Source organism: Gambusia affinis, linkage group LG17 (genome assembly GCF_019740435.1).
Source record: "Gambusia affinis linkage group LG17, SWU_Gaff_1.0, whole genome shotgun sequence".
NCBI lineage: Eukaryota > Metazoa > Chordata > Actinopteri > Cyprinodontiformes > Poeciliidae > Gambusia > Gambusia affinis.
The window spans coordinates 3007217-3030593 of record NC_057884.1 but is presented as its reverse complement, the minus strand read 5'-3'; the positions used below and the strand labels follow the sequence as shown (position 1 = coordinate 3030593).

General features: G+C 39.6%; 1 protein-coding gene across 5 annotated transcripts; it reads right to left on the bottom strand.

Annotated features, from left to right (window-relative positions):
• Positions 1–771: 771 nt before the first annotated feature.
• LOC122819684 (sialidase-3-like) lies at positions 772–20994 on the bottom strand. 5 transcript variants are annotated; one of them, XM_044096603.1, is made up of 3 exons: positions 20977–20994; positions 1826–2028; positions 772–1705 (listed from the first exon to the last, which is right to left on the bottom strand). In XM_044096603.1, the coding sequence occupies exons 2-3, from the start codon at positions 2021–2023 to the stop codon at positions 809–811; spliced, it is 1095 nt and encodes a 364-aa protein (XP_043952538.1). In that variant the 5' UTR covers positions 2024–2028; positions 20977–20994; the 3' UTR covers positions 772–808. The 5 variants fall into 5 exon arrangements, with proteins under 5 accessions (XP_043952538.1, XP_043952536.1, XP_043952534.1 ...); XM_044096601.1 differs by lacking the exon at positions 20977–20994 and adding an exon at positions 17821–17837; XM_044096599.1 differs by lacking the exon at positions 20977–20994 and adding an exon at positions 7666–7684.
• Positions 20995–23377: the final 2383 nt, after the last annotated feature.

Here is a 23377-nt window from a genome sequence, read left to right as displayed (position 1 = left end):
TTTTGTAAATTCAAAAGAGAAATTAGAATTTATTTGTTTGATTTTACATCTCCCTTGTTCCATAGGACTGAGTGGATACATATTTTATATGAAGTTGAATTAAAAAATATGCAGTTGGAATCTTAAGTTAATGTAAATATTTAAATATTTGAGATTATTGATCAACCAGAGAAAATGAAGACAAACAATAGAGTATAATTGAAAAGTTCATTTATTTCAGTAACTTAATTAATTAATCATATCATAGATTACACACACACTGATGTTTTCAAGATAGATAGCTTGATTTTGTTGTACGTCCCAAACATGATAGAAATTGTCATTAGATAAGGATTCACTTAAAAACAGATATTTCAAGATAAAACAAAAATAAAACTACATAGAGTAAAATATAACCCATACAATGAAACCAAACTGAAAAGAACCAAATGAAGACAAAGTAACTATGGAGACTTGTTTACATACATTATTGTAGAAGGTAAAATATAATGTTTTTAGCATTTGAATCATAATTTTTCTGTTAATCATGCTGATTTCCTGCTTAAATCTAATAAAAACAAGATTATAATATAACAGATCAAAAAAAAGAAAACTTTTTAATGCAGAAATTTGGGATTCGTCAAAAGTTGTTTGATACCTGCTTAAAGGTTGTTGTCTTCAAAAGGTACTTTGTAATCTGACAAATGAAACTCCTGATTGTATTTATATGACCTACATTTGAAAATATATTGTAAGCAAACTTGAGTAAATACACTGCAAAGAATTTTTTTGGTGGAATAAAAATGAGACATTTTTTTTGATGTCACATTTATCCTTTGATGGCTTTCTGGATGTCATCATAGCTGAACACCTGAAATACTATCTCTTCAGTATAAGTTTTTTCTCCACGCTCCATCAGACATGCAAACAAGCCACCTTCAATGTAGGTCAGGTCAGAGTAACCACTGGGTCCAGGGTTAATGATCCAGGGTTGGCTCCACTCTCCACTACAGTTTTCATCTGAATTTTGTGGAGAGTTGTTCAGATAAATTCCCAAATCAAGTCTTTCACTTTGATTTGTTGGATGAGAATAAAGTAGCCACTTGGTGTTTGGTTCTCCAAACTGATCTGGGAAGGAAACCACACTCCCATGACAGCCTTCACCTGTTTCCACAAGGGGTGTAACAGATGTTTTTGAGTGGAAACCACTTTTATCAATCTGTGCTTGTACTCGATAGACTCCCTGACTGCGAGCATTGCAGTAGATCAAGCCATCAGAAACCTCAGCCATCTGACATTCTCCTGATGGTTTATCCAGCATCATGCCATATTGCCATGTGCTACCATTATCATCACTATAAATGTAGAATGAATGTGGAATGTTATTTTCCTTTTTGTAAGCATAAGCTGGAACAATCATTCTGCCCTTCTCAGTTTGAATGCCGTGGCCCGGACCAACAGCAAACGTAGACCAGCCTTTAGTAGGCAGCACGTTGGTCACATCAGTGAATTCACTCCACTTGTCGTCATTTATCTTCTTTGTGATGTAGCACAGACGGGCCACGTTCTGGTGATGCCGAAGCTGCCACTGCTCTGTCTCATTGACATAGATGAAGAAAAGGAACAGTGTCTCTGTGTTTTTTTCATACACAACACAGGGGTTCATCGGACGATATGTAGAGTTGTTTATTTTTGTTACTCCTACTACTTCTTCAGCCTCAAACATCTGAAACAGAAAAAATATTCACAGGAACTAAAGTGAAACAATGCATATGGCATATGTATCATATTTAATATGTCTTAGGTAACATTCTGTTGAAATAGAGTATTTGCTTTACATAATTACCTTCACTTCCTTCATTTTAGTGGCTTCATTAGTGTCCACTATTCCTGTCCTCATGACCAGCATTGAGGTAGCATCTGTTGCGGTTGTCCGCTTCTCTGCAAAGGCAAAAAGTTTTTCCTCATTGTCGTTGTAGTACAGAGCAGGATACCTGAACTCTTCTCCTTTCCCTGACTGAAAGACGGTTGCAATGTTGCCCATGGATGCTGTGGGAGAGAAAAATGGTTACACAACCAAAACAGTAAGAAAATCTGTTCCTGTGTTGAAGAAGTAACAGTCTGCTTGCTGCTCATTTTGGGAATTATTTATATCTGCAAGATTGGAGGGAGGAGCTGAGGCAAGAAAGAAAAGAAGAAATCAGATAGGATCAGATCGTGTCAAAACAGATAATAGACAAAGGATCAAATATTGAGGAAGTTGAAATTTAGCCAACAACCTGACAATATGTGTCAAAACAGATAATAGACAAAGGATCAAATATTGAGGAAGTTGAAATTTAGCCAACAACCTGACAATATGGCCGACTGGTCCTGCAAGTTTTGAATTTTTTTCTATCTGTACTGAAACGTGGGAATGACAAAACTTAATGTTTTAGCTTTAATTTCCAGCAATTTTTCACAAACAGTGTCAGGTTTATCCACATCGTCATCCCACTGCCAACACTAGCGTGCTTTAATAACTTGTGCACATAGGACTGTCAACGTTAACCTGAACATTTTAATGTGTTAATATTACATAACGCAGATCAATCGAACCATCTAGTTTGACATCAGAGCCTCTCTCCCACGGAGTGTTATCTAGTTCACAGCAACACGTTACACACGACACGGGGAGCTACGAACAGCGAAATACTTTTCCTGCGACTGCAGACGGCAACAAGAGTTGAACAGTTTCAACTTTCTTGTGTTGGGTTTTTAACCACATCTAGTTTACTAGCCCACAGTTTCACGTTCACGAATTACACTGGTCTTCACCGGCTGGATGAAGACAATAGAGAACCGCCTCATCACAGGAAATGAATATAGAGGAACATTTCAAAACCAACGTTTAAAACAAACTGACTTTCTATAAACCTTCCTGAATGTGAAAACCTGAAAAACTAAGAATCTTCAGACATGGTTGGTTTGAGACAAAACATTTTTTGAGAATGTGTATGTTTGATATGGGCTTCATGTTGCCCTTGGCGACATCATAAAAGAGTGGGGCATCCAAGAACTAGAAATTAAAATAGATCTAATAAATAGGTCTTATCTATCACTTGGCTCCTGAACAAGTTTGGTACCTATGCATGTATAGTGCAGTAAATTTCTCTTGCTATTAAATATGGGAGATTACAATTCCAAGATAATTGCTTGGATTTTAAATTGTTGGCCTGCAGCAAGAGGGGTTTGCACAGCTGTGTGCATATTTATATTTCAAGCTTACAAAGTTAGGCATAGTAATTAATTGCAATTAATCAGCCAGTGCCAGATTCTGCCATGGGCGACCACCCAGGGCTGCAACTGGAAAAGTGACATCAACCAACAGGACGACTTATGCAAAACACAGCAGTGAACCTGTGTGTCTCCATTCTCCTCCTTCCTGGACTACCAGTGGAACTTTTAAAATGGTAAAATTACACATTTACACACAATCAGTTCTCGTACTCCATCTTTCTCTTTGTCTGTCTTCTTCTCTACCGTCTCTCTGTATCTGTCCTGTCTATTTCTAATAGACAGACAGGAGGACAGCTACAATGAAGGAAGGTCAGAGAGATTGTCTGTCCACGAAATCTTTCCTTTTCATCCTGTCTGTCTTTAACTGACATAAATGCAGTTTGGAAACTTTGACATTTGGGTACTTTTGTTTTATTAAAGATTATTTAATTCATTGTATTCAATGACATATTACCATGATTGGTTACAATCATGGTAATATCAATCATGGTAATATGATTGATTACAGTCATATTACAATCATGGTAATATTTTCCACTTTTACTGCATTTCAGTGAAAATGGAAAATAAACCTGTGCTAGAAGCAAGGTGTACATTTTGTGTTGGAGTGCAAAGTATTTTGGTTGCAAAATATTATATTATTAATTAATATTTTGTTTTGCTTTAGTTTGTCAGATTTAAATTGGCAATAAAATCAAGTGATTTTAAAATATACATGTATTTTGTTTTATTAGGAAAATATTATTTTTTTGAGAGTTTGGTAAATTAAGTTACAAGGTTACATTTAAACTTTTAAAAGCTAGCATAGTGTGCAGTTTCATGGCCTACTGTAGAATGACAACTTTTTGTAACTATCACAGGACTACTGTAATTTTATTATGATAAAAATGTGATGAAATCACAGTAACCATGTTATATAATTACTCTGCTATTTAAAAGAAATTACAGTTAAACTAAACAAATTACAGAAATAGTAATAACAATTACAGGAAAACCCGCAATAAAATCACAGTCAAACTAATAAAATCACAGTCAAACTAAAAAAATCATAGTAAAATTGGAATTGAATTACAGTAAGGCTACTGTCAAAAGATTATCTTAATGTTACTGTAAAAATTACAGTAGCTGGCTGGCAATCCTGCTACCAGTAAGTTACTGTAAATTTTTTTAGTGTGCGGTAGGCTGAACTATTTTGAAGTTTCTTGTTACTAATTAAACACTTACTTTAAAGGTTTTGTTTAAACTATTCATTTAAACTAGCTTAAATGCATGCTCAAATCTGTTGTCAAATGGCAACAGTTAATATCTTTTGTAGTAAAGTGCCTGCACTGCTCATGTAAAAGAAAATGGATAACAATTTTGAAAATACAGTTCTGTTGTACTGTTTCTAATTGTTCAGTGTTCTTTCTACCCTTTCACCCACTGCTGTCTTCAAACACTTAATGTAATCTAACTTAAAAAAACTAAAGTCTTTGAATTAACATAATTAAATCATGGAAAGTATTTTCACACCATTAAATAGCTTTCTTTCAGCATGAAGCGTGTTTGTTGAGCTAACTTAATTTTCATGAGTTGGATCAACTTAATTAAGTAGTGTGAAGGTATCACTGTAACATAACGAGGTTTCAACTAAATTTGCTTTCATCTTAATCAAGTAAAGTCAATTATTTGGATCAAAACATTGCAAATTAGTTGGGCTGGCTCTATTAAATTACATTGGGTCCAACTACAGTAAATGAGTTGAATCAACCTTAAAAGTTAAGTTGAGCCAACACATTTGCTTTAAATTGGAATAATTTGAACTTATGCTGATCTTAATTTATTAATAAATTAAGCTGAACTAACACATTTGATTTGAACTGGAGTAACAGAATTACATAGTGCTGAAATAAAGCAAAAATAATCAGGTGGAAATCCTTTCCTTGATTTTTTATGTTAACCCAAAGAGGGTTTTTTTTGAGTGAAGGCGTGCAATTAATCTATATAATGTGTTTCACTTACTGATAAAGTCCCTGAAATAAACAAAATTTTCAAAAATATAAAAAAATTAACAGATCTGTAGAAGCCAACAATGGAGGAAGTAGAGTAGATCAATATCTGCACAGTCTGATATAGTTTTGATTTTTATTGCTTGGACAGAAAGCATTCTTCATTTTAGTTACGACTGTTGAATGAGAAGATTATAGATTATACAAGCTGATGCAGGAAGAAGGCAAACTGCTTAAACCTGCTTGAGATGCACAATGGCCTCTTTAGTTGTTGAGATTGAGCAAACAGACCTTTGAACACTTGATGAACAGAATGTGGACCTGGTGACATGTCCTGCCAAGAACTTGGTTTTAATCGAACGTCCTGGAGTTTCACAAAAATGTGTTTTCTCTTCCTGCTTCCGTGAGTCAAGAATTTTATTTTTCACTCTGGTCAGGCTGCCAGATCTTTTCTACACTCCTAAACAGCTTCTTACTGTACAGCAACTATTCTCTGACAAATACTGCATCAGTCAGAAAAAGTTATAACTTTTATTTTACCCTTCCTGACAGCACAAAGTTCTCTACAGAGGGAGATTTATACAAGTCCTTCTCCCTGGCTCTGGTACCGAAGAAAACTCACCAGTCAGTCATCGATGACTATTTAATGAGTCATGAGATGACTATTTAACAGCCTAAAAGACACCAAGCAGAAAGCTTGAAGGGGCCTTTTGTGTTTTATACTTCAAGTCCTGCACTTTATAGAGAAATAGAAGTTTTATCACTTTTCAGTTTATGTGGCTGAGCTCTTGGCAGGAGGTAATTTCAAATTACAAGCTGAAGACATGATGCAAAACAGGGCCGTGCAGAGACCTTTGGAGGGGCAGGGGCTCAAATTTAAAAAAGGGGCACATTGAACAAAGACACTGTACAACAACATAGCAACAACACATATTAATCAATAATCTAACTGGATCCTACTACATCATTGCCATCATGCAGGGAAATGCAAAGCAAATCTAGTCTATATTTTCCCCAACAGGTATAAAGTTTTTGTTTCTGCTGCTGACAGTCCTGGAGGTCTGAGTTGATTTGAGACTGTAGCTGTTAAACAGATCAGAGGACAGAAAGTCTCTGGTTATGAAGTTATGAAATAAGCTAAATTGCTGGCATTTTACTAATTAAGCCCCAATGATATCTATTTAACTTCTAGAACAACCTGGATGCAGACTGATTTATGTTAGCAACTCTGAGACCTAGAATTATAAGACTGGAATATCAAGATAAAGAAAACTCAGTAGCTGCTGGTAGGGGCCATTCAGGGGCCTCCAGACACTCAGGGGCCCCTAGAAATGGTTTAATTGTAACACAATTAAACCATTTCTAACACAATTAAACCATTTCTAGGGGTTTAATTGTAACACAGAACATAGATCTAAACCTGTAGCATCATTTATAGAGAATGACAATGTTATTATATTTCATTTAATGCATTCAGCTGAGAGAAATAAATAGTACATTTAGGATTTAATTAGGAAGTTTACTTTGTAAAAGTTTAAAGAATCATCTTGATAGTTTGATTGTTGTGTTACCATGGCTACAATATGGTGTAATCCTTGTGTTTGAATTAGGTTTATTCACAAGTACATCACAGCAAATAACCAATAATCAGTGATTGATTTTAAACTCGGCCAATAAACCTGGTCTCCCTCTCACAGATTCACCTTATCAATATTTATACATGTTAGTGATGCTGAGGTTCTTAATAGGACGGGTTCTGGGGGGAGGGAGGTTCTGTCTAAGGCCCCATATTACCTTGGACCGGTCCTGCATGAACAGCCGCTGGGATGCGCATCACTGGAATCTACCTGGAATCTACCTGGAATATACCTGGAATCTACCTGGAATCTACCTGGAATCCCCCGGTGGCCCCTGTCAGTCCGTCCATGCTTCAGAGACATTTCGATTCATTTCATTGTGGCATGTTTGGCTTTTTGCTGCGGTTCTAATTATTGCTATAATATTTTCTCTGATGTTTATTTTGTGAATTCTAAATGGGCCGAATCTTCCTTTAAGACTTGAGGTTCTGCAGTAACTTCTACTTACAGCCGCGAACCTCCAGCCCAGATCCCGTCAGAAGCGGCTTTAACCCGCCTGGTAGAAACGTTAAGGAGAAGCAGAGCAAACAGTCAACAGGTGGTACCATCCGGTACCAAGTGGTACCGGGGCTTCGAGCTGTGTGGCAACTCGCGCTGACAGCCGCTGACACCAGAATGATCCTCTGAATGATTAATATCTTAACTCAAGGAACTTCACAATAACATGAATAGATCAACTTTGTGGGATTTTGAAACATTTCCTTGACCTTGACGTAACCCAAGAGAAGGTTCTATTGTTGTAGAAATCCTTCTTCCTGATTCCAGTGCCAAAGAAAACTCACCCATCAGTCATCAATGATTACAGACTTGTTGTCCTGACGTCCCACATCATGAAGGTCCTGGAGAGACTCCTGCTGAACCAAATGAATTAACAGACAAGCTCATGTCAAAACCCGCTGCAGTTTGTTTATCACCATGGAGATGGAGTTGAAAACGCCATCATACACCTTGTTCAACAAACCCACTGTCTGGACAAAGTATGCTGCACTGTGAGGATCCTGTTCTTTGATTTCTCCAGTGCTACTAACACAATTCAGCCAGATTATCTTTGTCAGAAACTCCAGAAGACACAAGTGGAGGCTTCAACAATCACCTGCATCTAAGACTACCTCACAAAACAACCACAGTTTGAGACTGAAGGACAGGGTGTCTGGTCTGGTGGTCAGCAACACTGGAGCACCACAGGGCACTGTACTCCCTTACAAAAAAAATTCCATGAAAATCACATGTGATCAAATGTGGATCACACAAATTTCACATGTGAGTGATGTGAATCACATGTGAAAGCCCATGAATACGTGTGATTTTGGAAAGTTTTGTGGTAAAATCACATGTGATTCACATGGGATTTTTTTGTAAGGGCTCTCACCAATCATTTTCACTATCTACACATTAGACTTCCAGCACACATCCGACAGCCGCGAACCTCCAGCCCAGATCCCGTCAGCAGCGGTTTTAACCCGCCTGGTAGAAACGTTAAGGAGAAGCAGAGCAAACAGTCAACAGGTGGTACCATCCGGTACCAAGTGGTACCGGGGCTTCGAGCTGTGTGGCAACTCGCGCCGACAGCCGCTGACACCAGAATGATCCTCTGAATGATTAATATCTTAACTCAAGGAACTTCACAATAACATGAATAGATCAACTTTGTGGGATTTTGCAACATTTCCTTGACCTTGACGTAACCCAAGAGAAGGTTCTATTGTTGTAGAAATCCTTCTTCCTGATTCCAGTGCCAAAGAAAACTCACCCATCAGTCATCAATGATTACAGACGTGTGTTCGGAAGAGTGGAAGAAGAGTGAGAGAGCGAACGATTGTGTATTTTTCTATCTTTGTTTTTTCTTACTGTTTATTCACTGGGTGTTTGTGTTACTCGTTTAATTGTGATTTTGTGTTAGTTTGTCACGTTTTAAGGGGGTTTTGTGGGTTCGGGTGTGGCCGTCAGGCCCGCGTCTGAGGACGCCATGGTGGTTGGTGGTGGGTCTTTCTCCACGCTGACGCGGAAGAACTGCATCAAGGTGGGTGCTGGTTCTCCGTGCAGCGTGGAGGAAGTTTGTTTGGCTGTGAGTGAGGTGATCGGGCACGGGAATATAAGGTCAGCAGCACGTATGAATGGAGCGGTGGTATTGTTTGTGGAGAAGGTTGAGCAAGCTCAACAGCTGGTGGAGGTGGGCGTTTCTGTCGGTGATTTGTTTTTACAAGTTTCGCCGCTAACATTACCGGCAACTAAAGTAACTTTGTCGAACGTGCCACCATTCATCAGCGATGAGTTTTTGATTAAAGAATTGTCGAAGCACGGTAAGGTGGTGTCGCCGCTTAAAAAAGTCCCGACAGGGTGCAAATCACCATTGTTAAAACATGTCATTTATGATTACTAAATTGTAGAGATGAGGAGCTCAACTTACGATTTCACGCAAGGATAGAAGATTTTGATTATGTTCTTTTTGCCACATCTTCAAGTATGAAATGTTTTGGTTATGGTCAGGAGGGACTGGTTCTCTGACACGAGTGAGGTGTCTGTATCACAAAGTAATAGTAAAGAACCAAAATACCCTGTAGAATCGTATAGAAATTTTTTGCAACAAACTAAAGGGGAGTAAAGATCAAGAGCTATTTTCCTAATTTGCGATTATTTTACTTCTCCGCAAGATATATCAGGAACAAAGAGGTATCAGGTTTTATAGATACGGAAGTTTTTAGACTAAAGAAAATAATGTCCAAAGCAAGAAAACAACTTTGAGTAAAAATGATGCACAGTAGCATTTTATTATCTTTTATAAGGTTTTTATGTTTAGGTGCTTGCTTCTTACCCAGTATGGATTCTTTTAAAATAGCATCATTGAATCTTAACGGGGTGAGGGAAGCTCAGAAACGTGCTTTGATATACCAAACGACTGAAGAACAAGGCCCACCTGGCTTGCCTGGGGTTGAGTCTCCTTGCGGACTTGAGGTACTGCAGATTTTTATGATCAGTCCAAACCACAAAGGGTTCCTTAGCTCCCTCAAGCCAGTGCCTCCACTCCTCAAGAGCTAGTTTGACTGCCAGCAGTTCACGGTCACCAACATCATAGTTGGTCTCGGAAGAAGACAGTTTTCAATCAGAAACATTTTACCTAGAAGTTCTGGCATTTTAACTCTGCTTTAACTTATGATCAGGGTTTTAAAGAGATTTTAGGTTATTTTTGGATGGGTTTTAGACAGAGAAAGTCTGATTTTACCAGCCTGAGACAGTGGTGGGACCATAGTAAAGTTCAAATAAAACTGCTGAGTCAGCAGCACACTGTCAGTGTTACACGTGACATCACCGGATCTATTAGAGATCTGGAGATGAACATCGTGGAATTAGAACGACTTAGTGAATCCACAGGAAATCGAGAGGACATTGAAGCTCTCAAATCTTTAAGGCTAGTTTTAGCAAACCTGCTGGAGAATAAAGTCCAAGGCGCATTGGTCAGGTCCCGGATACAGAACATCACGGAGATGGATGCTCCCTCTAGCTTCTTCTTTAGCTTGGAGAGGAAGCACGGGCAGAGGAAGCAGATCCACTCTTTGCTGTTGGACACGGGGCAGCAACTGAGTGAACCAGGGCAGATCAGGAGGAGGGCTGTGGAGTTTTACCGTTCTCTGTTCAAGAGTGAATACAAGGAGAACGAGGAACTGTTCGAGGAGTTCTGCGACGAACTGCCTCACGTCTCCGAGGAGGCCAACACCGAGCTGGAGCGCCCTCTGGGGCTCCAGGAGCTCCACACAGCCCTCCTCAGCATGCAGGGCCAGAAGTCCCCAGGCGTTGACGGGCTCACGGTGGAGTTCTACAAGGCCTACTGGGATCTTCTGGCCCAAGACCTGCTGGATGTATACAATGAGAGTCTGCAAACTGGTTCACTCCCCTTGTCCTACCACAGGGCAGTGATCACCCTGCTGCCATAAAAGGGAAACCTACAGGACATCAAGAACTGGCGCCCCGTGTCCCTCCTCTGTACCGACTACAAGATCCTCTCCAAGGCCCTGGCCACTAGGCTGGGAAGGACTATGGAGCAGGTCATCCACCGGGATCAGACCTATTGCGTCCCCAGCAGGTCCATGGTAGATAACATGTACCTAATTTGGGACGTTTTGGAGGTCTCCGGTTCATTGGGTTTGCAAACTGGCTTGATTTCACTAGATCAAGAAAAGGCATTTGACCGTGTTGAACACGTCTTCCTGTGGAAAACCATGAGGACGTTTGGGTTCGGCGAGGGTCTTATCGCCAAGATCCAGGTTCTGTACAGTGATATTGAGAGTGTGCTGAAGATCAACGGCAGCCTGTGTGCTCCTTTTAGGGGTGTGTAGAGGCGTTCGACAGGGCTGCGCGCTCTTGGGGATGCTCTACACACTCTCCCTGTAACCCCTCCTCCAGAAAATACGCTATATCAGTGGTTCCCAATTCCAGTCCTCGGGGCCCCCCTGCCTGCATGTTTTAGATGTGCCTCTATACCAGAACAGCTGATTCAAATGATTGCATGACATCTTCTGCAGCCACCAAGTACTGCAGAAGCCTGTTAATCACCCAAAGATTCAATCCAGGTGTGTGGCAGAAGGGAAACACCTAAAACATGCAGGGAGGGGGGGCCCCGAGGACTGGAATTGGGAAACACTGCGCTAGAGTGTTCATGGTCTGGTTTTTACCTGGTTTTAAGAACAATATGGTTTTATCTGCCTACGCTGATGATGTTGTTATTTTTATTAAACATCAACAAGATGTCACTGTTTTACCCGAGATCACTGAGAAGGTTTCCACTCTGTCCGCTGCGAGGGTGAACTGGGGAAAAAGCGAAGCCCTGGCTGTCAGCGAGTGGTCTGACGGGCTCCCAGTTCTCCCTCAGGGTCTTTTATGGAGGAAAAATGGTTTTAAATATCTCGGTGTGTTTTTAGGCAATAAACATGTTGTGAATAAGAACTGGGAAGAAATCGAGCAAAAAATAAAAAACTAATTATCAAAATGGAAGTGGCTGCACCCACAAATGTCCAACCGAGGCAGAGTGCTGGTTTTAAACAATCTAGTTGCTTCACAGCTGTGGCACAAACTTGCTGTGTTAGACCCACCATCTGGGCTACTTGTAAAAATCCAATCGGAGATGGTTAACTTTTTTTGGAACGGTCTACACTGGGTGCCACAGTCTGTTTTGATTTTACAGAGAGGAGGGGGGGCAGGGCCTCGTCCACCTGGCCAGTAGAACGGCTACATTTAGATTACAGTTCATCCAGAAGTATTTGACAGGTTCCCCTGTATGGAGAGACGTGGCCAGCTGCTTTCTCAGACGTGTTAATTTTCTGGGGCTGGATGCTGCTCTGTTTTTAACTGATTTTAGTTTTTAAAGTTAAAAGGGTTGCCTCAATTTTATCAAAGTGTTTTAAAATCTTGTGCCTTTTTTAAACTGCACAGGTCAAAATCGCATAATTCTCTGCATTGGCTTTTAGAAGAACCGTTGGTCTGTGGAGCAAGGTTAGACGTCTGCGACAGCACCGTGCCGGGCTTTTCTGAGGCGCTGTCTAGGTCCGGGACGGTGACCCTGCGGCGCCTGGTGGAGGTGGCTGGACCGGACTTTGTCAACGTCCAGGAGGTCGGCTCACTGCTGGGGATCCGGTCCGCCAGGCTGACGCAGCGCTTCCTGGAGAGGGTGACGAAGCAAATGACGGCTGGGGAGAGGCGGCTTCTACAACTACATGCCATAAAAGAGTGTCTGCCCAATCCGAATGACGGTGTCCCTGGATCCCAATTTTGGGGAGGAAAGTGGCCCCCTGCTGCAAAGCCCAGGCTTAGGGATGGACTCATGCAAAATGGGGCCAAAAATACTGTACAAATACTGCGTAAAGATCCTAAACAAGATGGACTGACAAACTGGGAGGGCAAAAACCTCAGTGGAGGACTTTATAAGCCTCCAATAAAGAAAAGGACTGGTGATCTGCAGTGGCGGATCCTGCACGGCGCCATCGCCGCGAACTCGTTTTTATCGGTCATCAGTCCTGGGGTTTTAAACGAGTGTCCATTTTGCAGTTTGTCCGAGAGTGTTTTTCATGTTTTTATGGATTGTGTATGTTTAACTAGTTTTTAAAAAATTTTAACGAGCATTTTTAGCCTTTTTGGAGTGATTTTTACTACTTCTGTTTTTATAAATGGTGTACATTATAGTCGATCAACTAGTTTTAAATCCCGGATTTAAAATTATTTATTAGCCGAGGCCAAGATGGCTATTTATATAACTCGACGGGACAAAATGCAGGCTGGACCTTAACTCGACGTGGTGGCTCTGTGGAAGAGTTGAGGTTGGAGTTTTGTTTTCACAGAGCCACAGGAAATTTGAAGGGGTTTTTAGAACTGTGGGGTTTTAATAATATATTGTGCACCATTTCTACTCAAGGACTAAAATATAACAAGCTGTTATTGTAAATAATTACTGTATCTTTTAGTATCCTTGACCTGATGATGTAATGGTTTTTATTGTTAAATTATTGTACAATAAAAACCATTGTTAAAAAAAAATAAAAAATCTTCTTCTTCTTTTCTATTATGGCGGATCACAAGCAACTTTAAGGTGCATACAGCCACCTACTGTACATGAGTGTGTAGCTGCATTACTTCACATCTATTAAATTTTATTTTTTTAATTTTGTATTCTTAAGATAGATAAACAATGCTTTCCTTAATTTGTGAATATCTGTTATATTTCCTTAATTTCCTAATATACCTTTAAGATTCCATTCATGCCCTATACTTCTAACTATTCTCTTTAATTCTTCCCTTTTGAGTTCATATGACTTACAGTTCATCAATATGTGTTCTACATTTTCTTTCTCTCCACATCTCTCACATTTATCATTATTTTTCTTCGCTATTAAATAAAGCATGTCATTTAAGTAGGTATGACCTATTCTTAATCTACTAATTATTATTTCTTCTCTTCTGTTTCTTTCATTAATGCTTCGAATTCTAACTGACTTTTGTACTTCATATAATCTTCTTCCTTTCTCATCTTCATTCCATATTTTTTGACATTCCTCCATTTCTTTACTTTTAATAAGTGATTTTCCTTCCCCTTTCCCAAAAGGTATTGAAATTGTTATTTCCCCCTCTAAAGCCCTTTTAGCTAATTTATCTGCCTTTTCATTGCCTTTTACTCCTTCATGTGCTGGCACCCAACAAAACCAAACATCAATGCCACCCCTATATAATCTAAATAAAATATGATGAATTTCTAATACCAGATCTTTTCTATTATTTCCTTCTCCCTTGATACTTTCTACTACTGCTTTAGAATCTGTGCACACCACCACCCTGTCTGGTCGAATCTCCTCCACCCACTGTAAGCTTAATATAACTGCCACCATTTCTGCTGTAAAAACCGACAATTGATCTGATATTCTTTTAGAAATACATTTTTTAAACTCTGGAATATATATTCCTACTCCCACATATCCTTTTAAATTCTTAGAACCATCTGTATAAATTTTAAGATAATTATTATATGTATTTCTTAAATAAATATCAGTCTTTATCCCTATTTCATTTAAATTCCAATCATTTTTCATTATGCTAATTTTCAAATCTACATTAACCTCTGGTATTAACCATGGAGGAATAACGCTAGTTGGATTAAACTGAGCTATTTCCTTGTCCTCCAATCCATACATTTTAATCCATTTCCTAACCATCCATCCAAATCCATTACTTTGGAACTTCACATATTCCCAACAATTTTGTAAAATAATTGAATTCACATTATCATCTTTATTACTTTTAATTTTCATCCAATATGCTAAAGCTAATTTAATTCTCCTCATTTCCAGAGGAGTTTCCCCATTTTCAATTAAGAGAGCATTAATAGGTGTTTTTTTATTGCTCCTATACATATACGTAAAGCCCTACACTGTAATCTTTCTATTTTTTGTAATGGTGTTTTAGCTGCTGCTCCATATATAATGCTGCCATAATTTATTATTGCTCTCATGAGAGCCCTGTATATGCTTAATAATGACTGTCTATCTGCACCCCAATTATTTCCAGCCACAGCCTTTAATAGATTAATAACTTTTTTACACTTGGTTTCTAAGTTATCTAAATGTGTTTTCCATGAATAAGAACTGTCCAACCATAAACCTAGATATTTATATTCTGTTACTCTTTCTAAAGTCTTTCCATATAATGTTATTGTTTCTATATTAATATTTCTGTTCTTTGTGACAACCATATAACAAGACTCGCTTGCTGATAATTTAAAACCCCATTCATAAGACAATTTTTCTACTTTACAATTTGCTTTTTTAATATTTTCTACCACATATTTAATATTTTTCCCCTGCATCCATATGGCCCCATCATCTGCATATAGTGCAGATTTTATACATTTATCTGTATCATAAAAAATATCATTGATCATAATATTAAATAAAATTGGACTAATTACACTACCTTGAGGTATTCCATTTTCAACATTATATTCATTTGAATAATCATTCCCAATTTTTACTCTTATTTTTCTATCTAGCAGAAAATTTGCTATCCAATTATACATTCTCCCACCTATACCCATCTGTTTCATTTTTATAAGTAATCCTTCTTTCCATAGTGAGTCATATGCTTTGTCAAAAAAATACTATAATCATTATTTCCTCCATTTTTAAAGCTTTCTCTATGTCATTACTGACTCTAGTTAGAGCATCCTTTGTTGATCTTCCTGTTCTGAATCCATTAATTAGATTATTCTTCTCAAGGAAGTATCCTAATCTATTAACCATTATTTTCTCCATCCATTTACTTAAATGAGAAGTAAGAGCAATTGGTCTGTAATTATTTGGACAGGTAGGATCTTTACCTGGTTTATTAAATGGTAAAATTATTGCCCTTTTCCAACTATTTGGTATCAATCCTTCTTTCCATATTTTACTAAATAATTTTAATTTTAATTTCAGTGTTACTTACAGAATCTGTCGAAACATAGGGTAGAATAATTGATCCTCCCCTGGAGTTGAATATTCTGTCTCTTTCAATACTGTTTTTATTTCTCTCATGGTTATATTCATATCTAATGTTGACATATATTTTTGACCTTTTTCTCGCGAATTTTTATGATTTCCAAGTTTTTGAATCATGTTCCTTCTATGAGTATCTGTCAAGTGATCACCACTATGAACTGCCGCAAATGTCTCACCTAATAACTCTGCCTTATCTTTATTTAAAACCAATACCTCCTGTCCTCTAACTAAGGATGGAATATTAACATTATTCTTTTTCCCCGTCATTTTTCTAAACATTGACCACACATTCTGTAAATTTATTTCTGAACCTATTGAGGAACAATAATCTCTCCATGTTTTCTTTTTGCATCCTTTATAGTTTCCCATTCTTTGACAGGTAAAACATCTGAGCGGTTTCGGGATGTACTCTCTAACTCTATAGTTCCTGAATCCTAGCTGAATATTTTCTGGCATGTTATTTTCAAACTGTAATATCACAGCCATAGTATCTTTGAGTTCCCCTTCTCTTCTACTTTTAATCCTGGTGGCATTTGTTATTTTCCCTCCTTTGATTTCATTCTTCACCTCCTCCATTGTCATTTCAAGTGGAACTCCTGAAATTACTCCTCTCAACCTTGCCATATAACCTGGTATATATGATTTAATTCTTTCTCCCATCAAAGTTTTCATTTTGATTATCTTCTGTTGTTGCGCCTCACTAATAGCTTGAATTATCACGTTTCTGTTGTTCATGATTCTAGCCGTTTTGATTTTCCCTATCTCTTCCTCTACTGCTTTGGTTATCTTTATCGGATGAATATAACCCCTTTCTTGCTGAAATTTCACCACAACTTTGTATTCCACTTCTGTATTACTGTTATCTTGTTCCTGTGAACTCACTCTTTGATTTAGTTTTTGTCCATTTACTGCCTTCCGCTCCTGGCTCACTTTCATCCGACCAACTTCTTGCCATTTCATGTCTCTTTCTGATTGCTCTTTTCATTTTTGCTGACCTCGCTATCATCCACTCCATTTCATTTCCACTATTTCCTCCTGATGTAGAAGTCATGCTACTACAGTCAATGTACAGCTTATGTGATCCACCAAATCAGCTCCTACTGCCTTCTTTGTTTGTTGTGTTCAATTGTCCGCCTTCTCCTCCTCTCCAACACTTCGCCCTCCTCCTCTTCCCTTTCCGGCTTCTTCCTAAAGATGGGGCTCAGGGCTCAGCAGGCTTAACTGCTGATTGGACCGAACCACTAGTTCCTGCTGGCAGGGGAATTTGTAGTTTCTTTGTTTAGATAAGTTTTGGATTTAAGTAAATAGTAGTATTTAAAGTTTAATATATTTTGATTTTCATTTTTGGGTCTTTAGTTGAGCCAATCTTAGCTGTACTGTTATTTGTTTTGTGTTATTTGCAATTGTATTCTGTTTAGTTACCCTATTGTGTCTTAATTGGCCTGATCAGCCAGTATATAAACCCCTGTGTGTCATTTCTTTGTTAGGTCAGTTATGTTTGTTTGTGCAACCAGTTTGTTTATACTTTTTGCCTGAGTTCAGTTTTGTTTCTTTGACCTCTTTTATGAGCTCAGTTTATCTTTTGTCAATTATAATCTTTGGGTTAAAATAAATTTTGAAAAGCCCTATTTTTCTAAAATGTCTTGTGACTCCTCCTGTTTTTAACTCGGTCCATCACAATGCCCACACTCATATGTAGCTCTGAAAATACAACCCACTGATCACCATTTAATTCCAAAACACCTTTCTTACAATGAGTTTATTTTAACCATCCTGTACTATTTCTCTCACTCTGGCTAATTCTGTAGTTGTTCATTGTGCTCTCTCTCGTGTTGATGTAATGTAAAGCTTAGTTTACCGTGAACCAAAGCTTCATGACGGCCAAGATTAACCCCGGTCAAACAAAACACGTTGGTTCACACATACTGTATCAGGTCAGCTCCCCTTCGAAGCTGGTCAAAACTCGAACTCTCCTCTTCCAGCTTGTTGTCCTTTCTGGCAGCGCGCTCTGCTCTTCTTGATTTTTATTGGCTGTTGGCTATGCTGCTCTTCTTCTCTGCAACGTTAACAGTAGCGCGAGCAGCTACCGTAACTGCTGTTGCGCACAACACGCTTACGCGCTTTCTATTCCCTGCCATATGGAGTCTCCTGCTACCGTAATAACAATAGGAAACTTTTTTTTCTCATTCATAAAACGATAAATCGGGGACTTTTCCGGGGACGGCTTCAGCCGGGGACAGGCCATCTAAAACGGGGACTGTCCCCGGAAATTGGGGACATCTGGTCAGCCTAATGGTTTAGGAGCACAGTCTTTGATGTATTGTATTTGTTTTTTCCAAACAAAATTGTAGAGCACTTTATCAATAGTTTTACAGGTAGCAGTATTGACATTTAATGCTAGTGCAGCATAAGTTAACCTGGATATTCCTTCAGGTTTAGATAACAATATTCTTCCTCTTAAAGATAAATCTCTTTGAAGCCAGTGGTTTAATTTCTTTTTGGTTTTATCAATTGTAGGGTCAAGGTTAATCTTGCATCTTTCTTTGACATCTGTAATGAAGAGATCTTCATTACTGGGACTATTTTACATATATAGCACTGTATAGCACTTTAAAATGTATTTTTGCACTGTATTAACAAGCACTTTATTTAGCATTTGCACTTTAAGCAGAGATTTGCACAACAATAAATTTGCACATAAGAAGTTTTAATTATATTTATTGAGCATTTTAGCAATTAGTATGTAGCCTTTGTTCTGGGCTCTGCACAGCTGCTCCTCATTGATGAGTGAGGTTGGTTGCTGTTGCCTGTGAAGGAGCATAATTGTTATTCAGAGCAATGAGCTACTGGTGAGAAAAACTAAGCAAATGTGTGCATATGTAACGGTGTTTAGGTTTAAGTTGTAGAATTCCACTTGTTTTATATTTATAATGCAATGGGGAAATAGCGCCCTCTCTCTCGGTGTGGCTGGTTATATTTTGGTGGCCCCTGTAATCAGTGCCAGTCTGTGAAAGCTACACGAGAGGTGAGTTGGGTTCTTCAGCACACTGTAGAAAAAGTGTTAGCAACATAATAAAACATCATTTTATTAACTTTGACAAATAGTGTATAATAACTATTTACTATATGTGTGCCTGGCACTAATTTTTGTACTTTTAGTTTTGTTAATATTGTAAAACACTTCTTTTGCTAAGTTAAAAAGCTAACATAATTCTCTGTTGTAGTGTGCTGAGTGAAGCTGAGCCGTTGCACTGATTCGAACCCCTGATATGTTCTTGTTCAGGAAATAAACTGACTGTTCACCCAGAAACTCCTTGTCTTCATAAAAAATCTACACAACGCAGAGTTGAGGGGTGACTTGGGCCGGCCTGGTACAGTGGAGTGAAGCAGAACCCGGTCACACATAATCTGTTGAGTGTGGAGTGCTGTTGTAGAGTGACTCACCTGTCTTTTCTGTGTCCTCTCCAGGGTGTTTGGACAAATTCTACCCCGGGGGTCCAGATACCATATATAGCTTCTGGGAGAGGCCATTGAAAAGAGTAGGGGGGGAATTGTTTATGGGTTTTGTGTTGTTTATTTAGGGTGTAATGATAAAATAGAAAATATTTATAAAAAGTAAATAGAAGTATTGTATTTTATGTAAATAGGTGGAGATTGATGAAATGATTCCCCTGTGAATTAAATGTGGTTTGGTCTGTCACAGCTGGGACTATTTAAGGTTGCAGTTTCAGCTGTGAAGTTTTGTTGTTGATGCTGAGTGAAAAATAAACTGCTGCTGTTCTCCACCTGATTCTGGCTCAAGACTCATTCTCACTAAACAAAAATCCAACCGCTAAGGTCGTCCTGTTACAACATCTTTTGTGATAGTTACATCAAGATATAAAACTTGTGTTTTAACGTAAAGATGGGATTTGCGACTGGATGATATAGGAAGCAATTCACATTTGTTTAAATTACGTTTGAGGCCTGAAGCATCAGAAAAAGTTTGAATGAGCTACTAACAACAGGACTTCGGTGAGCATCTCTCAGAAACTGTTGTGTCATCAGCAACTTCTCTGTCAGCAACTGAGATACCATAGATATTGTTTTCCAGAATAAATGGTGCAAGAAGCTGGGCTGCGATCAGGAATAAATAGGGGTAAATGGGGTAAACCTCTCTCACTCCTCTGGATACTGGAAATCTGGGACAGGTGCCATGCTTCAGTTTAATACAGCAGTTTGCTTTCTGGTAATGAGTCTGAATAGATTTTATAAAATATTGCCCGAAACCTAATTTTTCTAAGGCCCGATACATAAAGCCATGCTTTAGAGAGTCAAAAGCCTTATAAAAGTCTAAAAACAAAAGCTGTTGTCATTTATTAGTTCTGAATAATTTAATAGATCAAACACAAGGCCTAAGTTGTTTGTGATGTGTCTGTGGGATATGAAGCCTGATTGAGATTCATCAATAATATAATTGAGGGTTTGTTTAATTCTTCTGACCAAAAATAACAGCAATAACTTGATAGTCATTGTTCATTAACCAAATAGGTCTCCAGTTGTCAATGAGTAACTTGTCTTTGCCAGACTTTGGGACCAGAGTAATAAGGCCTTGTGTTAAAGTAGGTGGCAATACTTTCTGAAAGAGTGCTGAGAATAAAGAGACTAAGATCTTTTACACTTTTCTTATAAAGCTCACTTTATCACCACCTGGTGATTTGTTGTTTTTTAGACGTAAATAGCCTATTCCACGTCCTGTGTAGACTGAGGTTAGCATCACACATTTTGTTATCAGCCTCAGATACAACTTTGCAATGTTTAATAGCTTCAATCATTAAAGAAGCTTTTTCATCTGAATATTTAGAGGAGTAGAAGTTGTAAAAATTGGAACAAAATGATCCGAGTGCTTTATGGTCTGATACAATCTTGTCATTAACTTTAAGTGTGTCTAAAGTATTATGAAGTTTAGATTTTTCTAAACCAAAAAAGTAGGAAGAACTCTGCTCCCCTTCCTCCAACCATCTCGCTCTAGACCTGACAAACGCACCTCGAGCTTCTGTTAATATATTTCATCAAGTTTAGGGGTCTCACTCACGACTGTACCTCTCTCCAGCTCTTCTGCAGTGGGCTCCTCCACCACCAATGCGGGTTCTTCCGCAGCCGCCACGGTCTCCTCCGCAGCCGCCACGGCCTCCTCCGCAGCGGCAGCGGGTTTCCCCGCAGCAGCAGCAGGTTTCCCCGCAGCAGCAGCAGGCTCCTCCGCTGCCCTACCCTCACTAGGCGGGTCTCCTACCTGCTCAGCAGCCGCCTGCTGCTTCGCCGAACCCGGCGGAGCCGGCCCGGCCCTGTCTGGGCACATTTTTATGATGAGGCCCTCCTGACCACAACCAAAATTCTAGGTAAAATGTTTCTGATTGAAAACTGTCTTCTTCCGAGACCAACTATGATGTTGGTGACCGTGAACTGCTGGCAGTCAAACTAGCTCTTGAGGAGTGGAGGCACTGGCTTGAGGGAGCTAAGGAACCCTTTGTGTTTTGGACTGATCATAAAAATCTGCAGTACCTCAAGTCCGCAAGGAGACTCAACCCCAGGCAAGCCAGGTGGGCCTTGTTCTTCAGTCGTTTGGTATATCAAAGCACGTTTCTGAGCTTCCCTCACCCCGTTAAGATTCAATGATGCTATTTTAAAAGAATCCATACTGGGTAAGAAGCAAGCACCTAAACATAAAAACCTTATAAAAGATAATAAAATGCTACTGTGCATCATTTTTACTCAAAGTTGTTTTCTTGCTTTGGACATTATTTTCTTTAGTCTAAAAACTTCCGTATCTATAAAACCTGATACCTCTTTGTTCCTGATATGATATCTTGCGGAGAAGTAAAATAATCGCAAATTAGGAAAATAGCTCTTGATCTTTACTCCCCTTTAGTTTGTTGCAAAAAATTTCTATACGATTCTACAGGGTATTTTGGTTCTTTACTATTACTTTGTGATACAGACACCTCACTCGTGTCAGAGAACCAGTCCTCATTGTCGCTGCTATCTGACACCTCCCTCCTGTCTGCAACCAGCTTGCTGGCCTGCTTCCTAGCCTGCACAGCAGCCACCACATTCTTTCTTTTACTTCGCCTTTTAATTGGGGCAGAAGCCTCCAGCTCCATCCCCTCCTCTGTCTCATCTGTCTCTCCTTCCGCTCTGGTTCTAAAAACCGACTCCACACTGTTCCTCCTTTCATTTTGTCCACCCACCTCCACCTCTACTTTCCCTCCCTGACCTCCACACACTAAATGCTCCTCATCGCTCTTCACCTCCTCCTGCTCTCCCTGCACACTGTCTCTCCCCCCCTCAACACCATTCACCCCATCACCACACACCACCATGCTCTCATCCATACCCACATACACATACTCATTTCCAAAGCTCTCTCACTCACGACTGTACCTCTCTCCAGCTCTTCTGCAGTGGGCTCCTCCACCACCACTGCGGGTTCTTCCGCAGCCGCCACGGCCTCCTCCGCAGCGGCAGCGGGTTTCCCCGCAGCAGCAGCAGGTTTCCCCGCAGCAGCAGCGGGCTCCTCCGCTGCCCTACCCTCACTAGGCGGGTCTCCTACCTGCTCAGCAGCCGCCTGCTGCTTCGCCGAACCCGGCGGAGCCGGCCCGGCCCTGTCTGGGCACATTTTTATGATGAGGCCCTCCTGACCACAACCAAAACATTTCATACTTGAAGATGTGGCAAAAAGAACATAATCATAATCTTCTATCCTTGCGTGAAATCGTAAGTTGAGCTCCTCATCTCTACAATTTAGTAATCATAAATGACATGTTTTAACAATGGTGATTTGCACCCTGTCGGGACTTTTTTAAGCGGCGACACCACCTTACCGTGCTTCGACAATTCTTTAATCAAAAACTCATCGCTGATGAATGGTGGCACGTTCGACAAAGTTACTTTAGTTGCCGGTAATGTTAGCGGCGAAACTTGTAAAAACAAATCACCGACAGAAACGCCCACCTCCACCAGCTGTTGAGCTTGCTCAACCTTCTCCACAAACAATACCACCGCTCCATTCATACGTGCTGCTGACCTTATATTCCCGTGCCCGATCACCTCACTCACAGCCAAACAAACTTCCTCCACGCTGCACGGAGAACCAGCACCCACCTTGATGCCGTTCTTCCGCGACAGCGTGGAGAAAGACCCACCACCAACCACCATGGCGTCCTCAGACGCCGGCCTAACGGCCACACCCGAACCCACAAAACCCCCTTAAAACGTGACAAACTAACACAAAATCACAATTAAACGAGTAACACAAACACCCAGTGAATAAACAGTAAGAAAAAACAAAGATAGAAAAATACACAATCGTTCGCTCTCTCACTCTTCTTCCACTCTTCCGAACACACGTCTGTAATCATTGATGACTGATGGGTGAGTTTTCTTTGGCACTGGAATCAGGAAGAAGGATTTCTACAACAATAGAACCTTCTCTTGGGTTACGTCA

Excerpts from the sequence above, each read along its gene's own strand:
- LOC122819684 (XM_044096599.1), bottom strand. Across the intron at positions 1,706-1,825 it reads CTAAAATGAAGGAAGTGAAG|ATGTTTGAGGCTGAAGAAGT; the intron begins GTAATTATGTAA and ends TTTCTGTTTCAG.